Consider the following 10,877-nt stretch of genomic DNA (forward strand, 5'->3'; position numbering starts at 1 on the left):
TGGTGACAGGGAAGCCCCAGGGCAGGAGGTGAGAGATCCAGGCGGGCACCAGGGAGACGTGTGGTTGGGTTCTTGGTTGGAGTCCACATGTTTTCACTGCAGAAGAAACAAAAGTCCTGAAGTTAGGAGGCTGTGATGTGAGTGAGAAAGTTCCAACTCTAAGCTCCCAACCAAGGTTCCACAGTGAGTCAACTTGGGTCAGGTGCCCACTCCAGCTTGAACAAGGTGTGGCAAGAAATAAGAGATCAGGTTGTACAAATATAGCAGCTGAGATCATGCTATTGTGGAATGGAGGGATCAGTTAAGAAGGAATTAAAGTTCCTCCTGGTTGGCCAGGCACATGACTTGCACCTGTAATCCCAGCACTTTGGGAGGCCAGGTGGGAGGATCCCTGGAGGCCAGGAGTTCAAGGCCAACCTGGACAACAAAGTGAGACCCTGTCTCTAGATAAATAAATAAATAATAAATTTAAAAAAACAGACCAAGACAAGTATGATTTAAGGGGATATGTATGGGTGCCAAGTTAACAGGGGGTGGGTTGTGGTGGTCTTTTTATTGTGTCAACCTAGTGAGGCTGTCCCAGCTGTTCTATCAAACACACACCTTGTGTTGCTAGAAGGTATTTACTGGATGTGATTTAATTTCGTATCAGTTGACTTTAAGTAAAGGAGATGATCCCAGGCAGTCCAGCTGGGCCAGATTCAATGGGTTGGAGGACATTGAGGCAGAGCTCCAGCTTCCTGAGACAAGGCGGAATGGTAGCCCCAAAGCTGTCTGCTTCCTAATCCCTGGGCCTTGTGACTATGTTAGTTTACATGGCAAGAGGAGAATTAAAATTGCAGATGGAATTAGGGTTGCTAGTCCACTGACTTGAGATAGAGACGTTACCCTGCATTATCTGGGGATGTCGTCACACGGCTCCTAAAGGTGGAAGAGGGGACAGAAGCACAGTGTCAGAGAAAGGTGTGAGGCCAGGGCAGCCTGAGGGCAGAGCCAGCTGAGGGCTTTGAGGACGGAAAAAGTCAAGGGAGGGAGCAGGATCCGGGAATGTAAGTGGCCTCTACACCAATATGGAGAAATCTCGTCTGTACTAAAAACACAAAAACTAGCTGGGCATGGTGGTGCATGCCTGAATCGCTTGAACCAGGGAATCGGAGGTTGCAGTGAGCTGAGATCACGCCATTGCACTCCAGCCTGACAACAGAACAAGAATCCGTCTCAAAAAACAAACAAACAACAAACAACAAAAAAACAGATTTTTTTTTTTTTTTTGAGACGGAGTCTCGCTCTGTCGCCCAGGCTGGAGTGCAGTCACGCGAGCCCCCAGACCTTTCCCCACCCCCAAACAGGCCTTGGTGTAGAGAGGGAGCGTGATGGAGTCTTGCGGAAATGCCAGGGTGGGAAGCATCACGCGGCCCTGACAGACATCCTCCCGCAGGTGTGTGGCAGCCCTGACATCCTGTTGCACCTTCTCAAGTCGGTGGCCACCTATAAAGGCATCGAGCCTCCCGCATCGCTGATCCAGTGGTTCTGGGAGGTGATGGAGTCCTTCTCCAACACAGAGCACTCTCTTTTCCTTCGCTTCGTCTGGGGCCGGACGAGGCTGCCCAGGACCATCGCCGACTTCCGGGGCCGAGACTTCGTCATCCAGGTAGGCTCCTGGCTGGGCTTGCCAGCCCTGGGCTGATGTCAGCTGACGGTGGCTGGCTTCTCACCCACAGTCCTGCAGCACATGGGAAAACGGGCCTCTTGAGTCTTTACAGAAATGAAAATGGAAAACATCGAACTTCTCTGATGTGAAGGCTCAAAATGTTATGATTATGTGTTTTGGGTACCATTACCTATATTTTAAAAATGTATCTGGCCATCCCCAGAATACATCACTGCTGTGTCAGCCTGCTCTAGATTTCAAACACACGTAAAGCACTCATTCAGTTATCTGGTCGAATTAGGTGAGTCACTAAGTAACATGCTACATACCGAGAAAAATGAGGCCACTCGTTGGATTGAGAACAAGGGTTTTGCTTCGGGTTCCAACTCTGTGGGCCAGTGGTCAGAAACAAGCTCAATGGACCTGCCGGGTCACTGAGAGGGGATGGCCTAATGCCCCCACTCTCTGTTGGGACCGTAACAGCAGTGCCTGGGTGGATGGATCGATGGGGTCCACTGTTCCCAGCATGTGTCCAGCACAGCCTGACCTGCGTCTCTGCCAGGGTTAGAAAAGTGGCCGTCTTTCAGGGTCACCTTGGAGAGCATGCATAGTTTTCTATCTTAGAAGGTCAGTAATTCTTAGTTTTTGTCCATAATTCTTGCTGTTTCCTAGTATCTTAATCTGTAGGGGTCAAAGTTGGGCTGGTAGACTCATGAAGAGCTCTCCCGTGGTCACGTGCCTGGTCCTCCACCAGCCAGGCCACCCTGCATCCACACAGGTGGTGTGGTCCTCGGGCCCTCTTCCCGGGATGACAATAGAGAGCCGTCATCTCCATAGTGAGGTGATGTTTCTTACTCCAAGTTCTAGGAATTAATTGCTCCTTGTTACTCCTAAAGTTGTTTGGATTATGTTTTCTGCTGTTTTGTTCTTAGCAAAAAATATGGTTTTGTGAGCACGAAGAGTCTAATGAGCACAGTAAAGTAGACTGCAGCCATACTCAGTTTCTGATCACTTCATGTTTCTGCTTAACAGGTGTTGGATAAATACAACCCTCCAGACCACTTCCTCCCTGAGTCCTACACCTGTTTCTTCTTGCTGAAGCTGCCCAGGTATTCCTGCAAGCAGGTGCTGGAGGAGAAGCTCAAGTACGCCATCCACTTCTGCAAGTCCATAGACACAGATGACTACGCTCGCATCGCACTTACAGGAGAGCCGGCCGCCGACGACAGCAGCGACGATTCAGATAACGAGGATGTCGACTCCTTTGCTTCAGACTCTACACAAGATTATTTAACAGGACACTAAGATGGGGAAACGTCCTCGTGAGACGAGAGCCTGAGCCAGGCAGCAGAGCGCTCGCTGCTGTGTAGACTGTAGGCTTCCTGGTGTGTCTGATCAGAAGCGTCCGTCCTCGAGCCAGGCGGGAGGAGGGGGTGGAGAGACTGACTGGCCGTGATGGGAATGACAGTGAGAAGGTCCGCCTGTGTGCGTGGAACACTGTGGACGCTCGACTTCCAAGGGTCTTCTCACCCGTAATGCTGCATTACATGTAGGACTGTGTTTACTAAAGTGTGTAAATGTTTATATAAATACCAAATTGCAGCATCCCCAAAATGAATAAAGCCTTTTTACTTGTGGGTGCAATCGATTTTTTTTCTTTCTCCTTTCTTTCAAGTGTCGTGAGTCGTCTTGATTGTATATTGGAAATAACTGTGTAACAAATCATATTATAAATATTTCAATTAATTTTACTCTGAATTTGTTTATTAAAAGCCTTTTGAACATGAAATGATTAGTATTACTTGAATGCATCCAGAGGATATTTAAACCAAAATGAAAAACCAGAAGGCCATTTGGTGTCCCATCTCCCAGGTGTCCCCTTGTAGCATATGCATTATGTCATCTGAATTGAGGCCTTTCTGTGAACAGCATCATAACTTCTATCATGGAAAGTGTACTATATATATATAATGTTTGTGTCATGTATATGCCTAAATTTTAATTATCTATAAATAAAACATCTGACATAAAAGTGTAGGCTGAGCTTTCTTAACCAGTTAGACTAGCACCAGTGGATATACTACAACCAAAAAATCAGTTAGTTCTTGATACAGCAGTAGGAAAGATTTCAGCCAAGTTGAGATTTTTTTTTTGTTAAAGAAACCAAACTCAAGTCACAAAGAAGTGATTAGGAGAATGTAAGATTCCACGGGACCAGTTGGTGGCAGGGGCTGAAGGGCTCTGGAGCCTTCAGGGTTTCCTCCGACTTCCTCCCCAGCCCCATCTGTCTGCACAGCCTTGGCTTCTGCTTTCATTGGCCTGGGCTGAGAATCTTTGGTCCAGGCAGCCATGGTACACGGTTTGGGCTGCTTGTGTATGGCACGCACTCTGCGAAGGGTAGAACTGAGAACAGGCTAGGAAAACTGGCTGGCAGGTCTAACGCATTAGAGCTTGAGCTGAAGACTATCAGATTGAGGCAAAACTATGTATTTCACGTCGGGAGACAGTTTATTCAGGGACACGATGTTTAGCACTGGCACAGAAGATCCAAAGAGGGAAAGTTTTATTTTTTTTCTGGGAACCTTTCCAGGACTGAATTGGTAAATGCCAGGATTAGTCTATTTTCAGCTTAGCTCAAAACTTCCATAAGCTGTGTGGCATTATTTTTGTTAATATCACCAACCCTTTTGTTGTCAGCTTTTGCGGCATAACAGAATTGACCCTGAAGTCAGTGAGAAGCAGCGTTTCTCACTCGCGCGCCTGGCTGGGCCGGCCTCTGCTGAGTGGCTCTGGGCCCTCGGTTAGGAGGTGTCAGGCTTCACATCTCTCTTCTCGCTTCAGGCGTGTGTATCACGGTGGTGACACAGGTGTAAGAGGGCCCAGAGCTGCACTGTCCACCCACTTTCCATTGGCCAACCCCCAAATCAGGCTGGCAAATGCCTTCTTCCTCTAGAATGTGGGTTCTCAAAGTCCTGGCTGAGGACCCCTGGAGTTCCTGAGGGGCCCTTTCAGGGTGTCCATGAGAGCCTCTATCTCCTACTACGTCTCTCTGTGAGACCAGATTTTCTTCAGCTCCTTCCACCAAAACTTCACAATGTGGGGATGCACAGACAGAAATGAGAATTCACCTGTCTTCTGTGAAAGGAAGGAAAATCTCCACCCGCAAGCCCACTAGGCCAGAAGAAAAGCGTGAGCTTGGAAACAGTCACACGGGAAACTGCCTTTTCATTGTGTGCCTGAACAGGTATCTCCCCAGGTGGCCTCCCGGACCCAGACTATGTAAAGTCACAGCTCATCGCTCCGTAAGGGATAGAGACTAGAAATTGTCTGTACGCACATTCCCAGACCAATGCATATTTGACTTCTTCCTCGACTCTAGGTTGACTTTATCTGATGTAAAGTGCAGATTTACTGAGTGTGAGCCGAATGTATAATTGACTCTTCCTCTGCCCCCTGCGATTCAGCGAGCACTCATCAAAGCCTCACAAGGGTGTGCCCCACTTCTCTCACTTTTCCTACCCTCCCTCCTTTTTATTCTTTCCTCCTTCCCCTCCTGCCTTTTTCCCCTTTAAATATTGAAATCCTCAAAGCTCTTTGGAAGAAGCCCCGGACACAGAGCCTACTGTGGCTTGTCTCTTTCCCTGGCACGTCCTCAGCTGTGGCAAAATCAACCTCTAAGTGGACTGAGGCCTGTCTCACTTTTTCTTTGAGACAGAGTCTCGCTCTGTCACCCAGGCTGGGGTGCCGTGGCGCGATCTCGGCTCACTGCAAGCTCCACCTCCCAGGTTCATGCCATTCCCCTGCCTCAGCCTCCCGAGTAGCTGGGACTACAGGCACCCGCCACCACGCCCAGCTAAATTTTGTATTTTTAGTAGAGATGGGGTTTCACTGTGTTAGCCAGGATGGTTTCGATCTCCTGACCTCGTGATTTGCCTGCCTCAGCCTCCCAAAGTGCTGGGATTACAGGCGTGAGCCACTGCGCCGGGCCACTTTTTTTGGTTTACACTTCCATTAAGCCAGACAGTTAAAGAGGCTAATAAAAGTATTAATGCCATTCTCTAATTTTTTTTGTTTTGGAAAATGATTTTTCAAAATTGTGTCCATGTTAACAAGTCATGGGTTTGTTTTTATTTTAAACGTATTCAATATTTTAAATTTTTTCAGTAGTAATTTCCAATGTGATAGGTAAAACCCAGACGAAAATGATTGAGGATTGAGAGCTTTCGTATGAAAGAGTCCTGAGGGTGAAGCTAATGTGCCAGAGGAGGCAGGCCGCAGACACCAAGGCGGGACCCCCATGCAGCTGCCCTTCGGGGGCTGTGTCTCTGCTTTCTGCAGTTAGAAGCAATGGCGTAAGTGTTATGGTTTTTTTGTTTGTTTGAGACGGAGTCTCACTCTGTCGCCCAGGCTGGAGTGCTGTGGCGCCATCTCGGCTAACTGCAAGCTCCGCCTCCGGGGTTCTCGCCATTCTCCTGCTTCAGCCTCCTGGGTAGCTGGGACTACAGGCGCCCACCACCACGCCCGGCTAATTTTTTTTTTTTTTTTTTTTTTTTTTGTATTTTTAGTAGAGACCGGGTTTCACCGTGTTAGCCAAGATGGTCTCCATCTCCTGACCTCGTGATCCGCCCGCCTCTGCCTCCGGAAGTGCTGGGATTACAGGCATAAGCCACCACACCCGGCCTTTTTTTTTTTCTTCTTTTTTAACTAAAAGCATACTGGAGGGCACTTCATTCCCACAAAAAAAAAAAAAAAAAAAAAAAAAAAAAGCTGGTAATTTTTGTAGCCACAGCTTCTTCATGTTTGGACAAGAGGACCCTCTCGGACAGTTCCATGTCACCTTCAGTTTAACTTTTTACTCTCATCCAACTTCCAAAGCCTGAAGTTACATAGTTCACTTTGACAGACAAATGTGTGCAGCAGAGACCATTAAACTGTAGAAAAGACAGACGACCCATCTGTGCTAGGAGTGGAAACTTGTCACATTGACAATTGTTTGGAAGCTCACCAGCATTGTGAATTGGGGATTAATTGTGGTTTCCTGCCTCATGTTTGCTTTTCTGCTAATAAAATCGGTGACAGTGGCTGTGCCCTTATGATGTGCACGAAACTGCAGTCTGTTTAGAGTTAGGAGAGCTTTACATGGTGCCCGACACCGTGGGCACCCTTAGCGTCTCCGACAGGAACTTCTGGTGGTGTCCGAATACGGTCCCCCGCGTTGTGCCCAGGGGCGGACTGCCTCCCCTCCAGGACTTTCTCCTGAGCCGGTGGGCCGTGCCTTCTCCCCGCCTGTCGGGCACATCTTTGTGCACAGCCCGTGCGGCCTGGCCTGGCTCTGCGTCCCACGCCGCCGGTCCATCTTTCCCCCCAAGTGCAGCTCCACAAGCGAGGCGGGATCGGCGCGAGTGCCCAGCCCGGGATAGCCCGGGGCAGGCGGCCACCCACCAGCAAGCCCTGGCGCGGAGGCATGCGGGGTGGGCTGAGCGCGGGGCCCCCGCGCCGAGGCTTATCCAGGACCTCAGAAGGGGCTTCCGGCGCTGCTGTCGCTGGAAGGCATTTTGTGCTGGGCCCTGGCTGGCCCGGGGCTGGCCCCTGCGGCTGCCGAGGCTGTTGGAGGAGGGAGAGGTGGCGGCCTGGCCGGCGCGCACGTGCTGTTTCCATTCTCAGCGGACCCGCGCTGGGGTGGCCGCCGGCGGCAGCGGTCTTTCGGGCTCACCCTCAGGTTTAACCAGAAATCCGGGAGTAGCTGAGAGAGCTTCGGAGCTCCGTGCACTGTGCGCTGTCTTGACTTGCCAAAAAAGAAACCAGAAGAACACCCAAACCACGTTCGAGAAGAGAAGGGGGAAATCTGGGGTCTGCCCTTCCTTTAGAAAAGCCGAGGTTCAGGGTAAGAGCCCCTCTGAGCCGCCCTGAGTTGAGCTAGCGGAGCGGGGAGGCTCCCGGCGCCCCTGCGATGAGGCCCCACCCTCACGCCGGCTGCGCCCCGGGACCTCTGCGAGGCTGCGCCCCGGGACCTCTGCGAGGATTCGTCCGGCGGGCGCGCGAGCGAGCGGGGTCTCCTCGGGTTTCAAGCGGCCCCGGGGCCGGCGCCTCGTGACCCTGCCGGACTCTCTCTCCCTCCCCGCGCGGCAGCGAAGCGCATCACCGAGGCTGGGGCCGGGCTCACCGTGGGGCCGGAGCCCGCTCCCAGCAGGATCTCGGCGAAGACCAGCCCCCGCACCCCAGCCCGCCGGGTGGAAGCCCGGGGCACCAGGACAGGCCCGGAGGCGGCCGCGGGGCCCGGTACTGCCTGCGAGGAAGTCGCCTCTGCCCGGCCACGCCGCTCCTCCCGCAGCGGGGCTCCCGGGGTTGCGACCACAAACCTCGGCGCTCTCGGGGTGACGCCTGCTCCGCCACCAGGGCCCCCGCGCGCACAGCCCCCTCCCTGCGCTCGCTGTTGCCGGCAGCCGTGGAGGTTCAGGCATTTGGCGTCGCCGTGGTCGTGGGGAAATTCCCCGCGTGCGCCCGGTGCCCCCACCCTGCTGTGCGCTCCCTGCTCCTCATGCCAGGCGGGGCCGGAGCCCGGGGCCCGGAGGGTGGAGAGACCCTTGGGGACAACGAGGTCTCAGAGCACAAACGCTCAGCACTGCGGGTGACACCCCGGGTCCCAGCCCGGGAGCCCGCGGGTGGAGCCTCTCAGCCTTGCTCCTGGCTTGGCCCAGTCTGGCAACACTGCTTTGGGTACAGCCTCCTCCTGGGTGAGGGAGTGAGAGGCAGAACCCCCACCACACGCATGCTCCCCGCACGCCAGACACGCGCACACACACCCAACACATGCACACACACACGCGCGTGCACACACACACCCCAGACACACGCACGCACACACCCCCGACACATGCACACACACACGCCCCCCACGCACACGCACACGCGCACACACACCACCCCAGACACATACATACACCCCCCCCACACATGCACACACACACCCCAGACACATACACACACCCCCTACAAACCTCACACACGTGAACACACCCCACACAACTCCCCACATACATGCACACACACATACACTTCTCACACCCCACATGCACACACACCCCACACACCCCACACATGCACACACACATCAGACATGCACACACACCCCCACACCCCACACATGCACACATACTCCACATCCCAGACACATGCACACACACCCCACATCCCAGACACACATGCACACACACCCCACACACACATGCACACACACCACACACATGCACACTCCCCCACACCCGACACATGCACACACCCCACATACCACACATGCACACACACCCCACACACCACACATGCACACACCACACACATGCACACACACCCCACACACCACACATGCACACACACACCCGACACACATGCACACACCCGACACACCACACACCCCACCACACAATCCCCACACCACACACACACCCCCACACCACACACACCCACAGCACACAGACGTACATACACCCCACACACATGCATACACACCCCACACCCCAGACACACATGCACACACACCCCACACACATGCACACACACCCCACACATGCGCACACACACCCCACACCCACCACACACACCCCCACACCCCACACGCGTGCACACACACCCCACACACATGCACACACACCCCAAACACCCCAGACACACATGCGCACACACACCCCACACCCCACACCATACACACACCACACCCACACCACACCCACACACCCACATCACACACACCCCACACACACCCCCCACCCCACACACACCACACACATACACACGCACACCCACACATGCACACACATGTGCACATAACCCACACACTCCAGACACACATGCACACACCCCCCATACACCCCCCCCACACACACCCCACACACCAGACACATGCACACACCCCACATAAACACCAGACACACATATGCACACACCCCACACACACCAGACACACACATGCACACACACCCCACACACCAGACACACATGCACACACCCCACACACACACCAGACACACATGCACACACCCCACTCAAACACCAGACACACACATGCACACACCCCACACACCAGACACACACATGCACACACCCCACACAGAGACACACATGCACACACCCCAAACACCAGACACACACATGCACACACACCCCACACACATGCACACACACCCCCACACCCCAGACAGACACATGCACACCCCACACACACACACCAGGCACACGCACGCGCACACACACCCATACCCCCACACATGCACACACACACCCCACACAGATGCACACACACCCACCACACACATGTACACACACACCCATGCGTACACCCTCCCCCCACACCCCAGACACAAATACACCAAAACACACCCACACACCAACCCCAAACACACACCCTATACACATACACATATACCCCCCACACACATACATCCCTCACATACAGCCCGTCACATACACCCCCCCCACACACATACATCTTGGCCCCGCCACATACACTCACCCTCACACACACCGTCTTCCCTACCCTCTCCCCACCCCATCCCCCTCCCCATGCTGCCTGCAGCTGGGCAGGTGGGCAGGATGCCGAAGGAGAGCGCTGGGCCTCTGAAAAATTGGAACAAGGAAGGCCCCTGACAGGCCTGCCCTGGGTGGCTTGGACAGGAGGGTCGGGGCCTGAGGACATCCCTCGTCACTGCCAGGGACATGCCATGATGGCTCACCATGTCAGGAAGGGCCAGGCCCACTGGCGGCCAGTCTGGCGAGTGAGTCCTACTCAGGGTCCTCCCGGCCGAATCGCGCAGACCTCACTCCTCCCCGATAGTCAAGATAGTCAACACTTCAAACAGGGAATCGCTCAGGGCTACAGTGAGCTATGACCATGCCCCTCCCTGCAGCCTGGGCTGCACAGAGGGACCCCGTTTCTAAAACAAGAAAATACAAAAGATCGTTTTAAAAAGGTCTTCGAATGGGTCCATTCTGCATGGAGGCCAGCTCCACAGGGTGGGAGGCTTTTGTCTGCAGGACCTCCTGGGCCTCATTTCTCATGGGATCCAAATGCAAATGGAAACACATACGCACACAGATACCAACTACTCAACATCCGAAGCAATAGCAGGCACCTTCGTCCCTCAAGCTGCAGACTCCCGTGTCCAGCTTCGCTCCCCGCTGGAGCACCAGCTCTCAGGACCCCACTTTCTTCCCACCCCCACGGGCCTGGCCT

The 10,877-nt window shown here is 53.5% G+C and overlaps 1 protein-coding gene across 1 annotated transcript; it reads left to right on the plus strand.

Moving 5' to 3' along the window:
• Window positions 1–604: 604 nt before the first annotated feature.
• On the plus strand, window positions 605–3,440 carry LOC129527258 (E3 ubiquitin-protein ligase HERC2-like). The gene is made up of 2 exons (XM_055364172.2): window positions 605–1,651; window positions 2,684–3,440. Exons 1-2 carry the CDS (start codon window positions 1,541–1,543, stop codon window positions 2,954–2,956), a joined length of 384 nt encoding a protein of 127 aa, XP_055220147.2. The 5' UTR covers window positions 605–1,540; the 3' UTR covers window positions 2,957–3,440.
• The last annotated feature ends 7,437 nt before the right edge of the window (window positions 3,441–10,877 follow it).

The sequence above is a fragment of the Gorilla gorilla genome, chromosome 16 (assembly GCF_029281585.2).
Source record: "Gorilla gorilla gorilla isolate KB3781 chromosome 16, NHGRI_mGorGor1-v2.1_pri, whole genome shotgun sequence".
Classification (NCBI taxonomy): domain Eukaryota; kingdom Metazoa; phylum Chordata; class Mammalia; order Primates; family Hominidae; genus Gorilla; species Gorilla gorilla.

Coding starts and splice junctions, on each gene's coding strand:
- LOC129527258 (XM_055364172.2), top strand. CDS start 1,541: ATGGAGTCCTTCTCCAACACAGAGCACTCTCTTTTCCTTCGCTTCGTC. Junction 1,652..2,683: donor GCCGAGACTTCGTCATCCAG/GTAGGCTCCTGG, acceptor TCTGCTTAACAG/GTGTTGGATAAATACAACCC.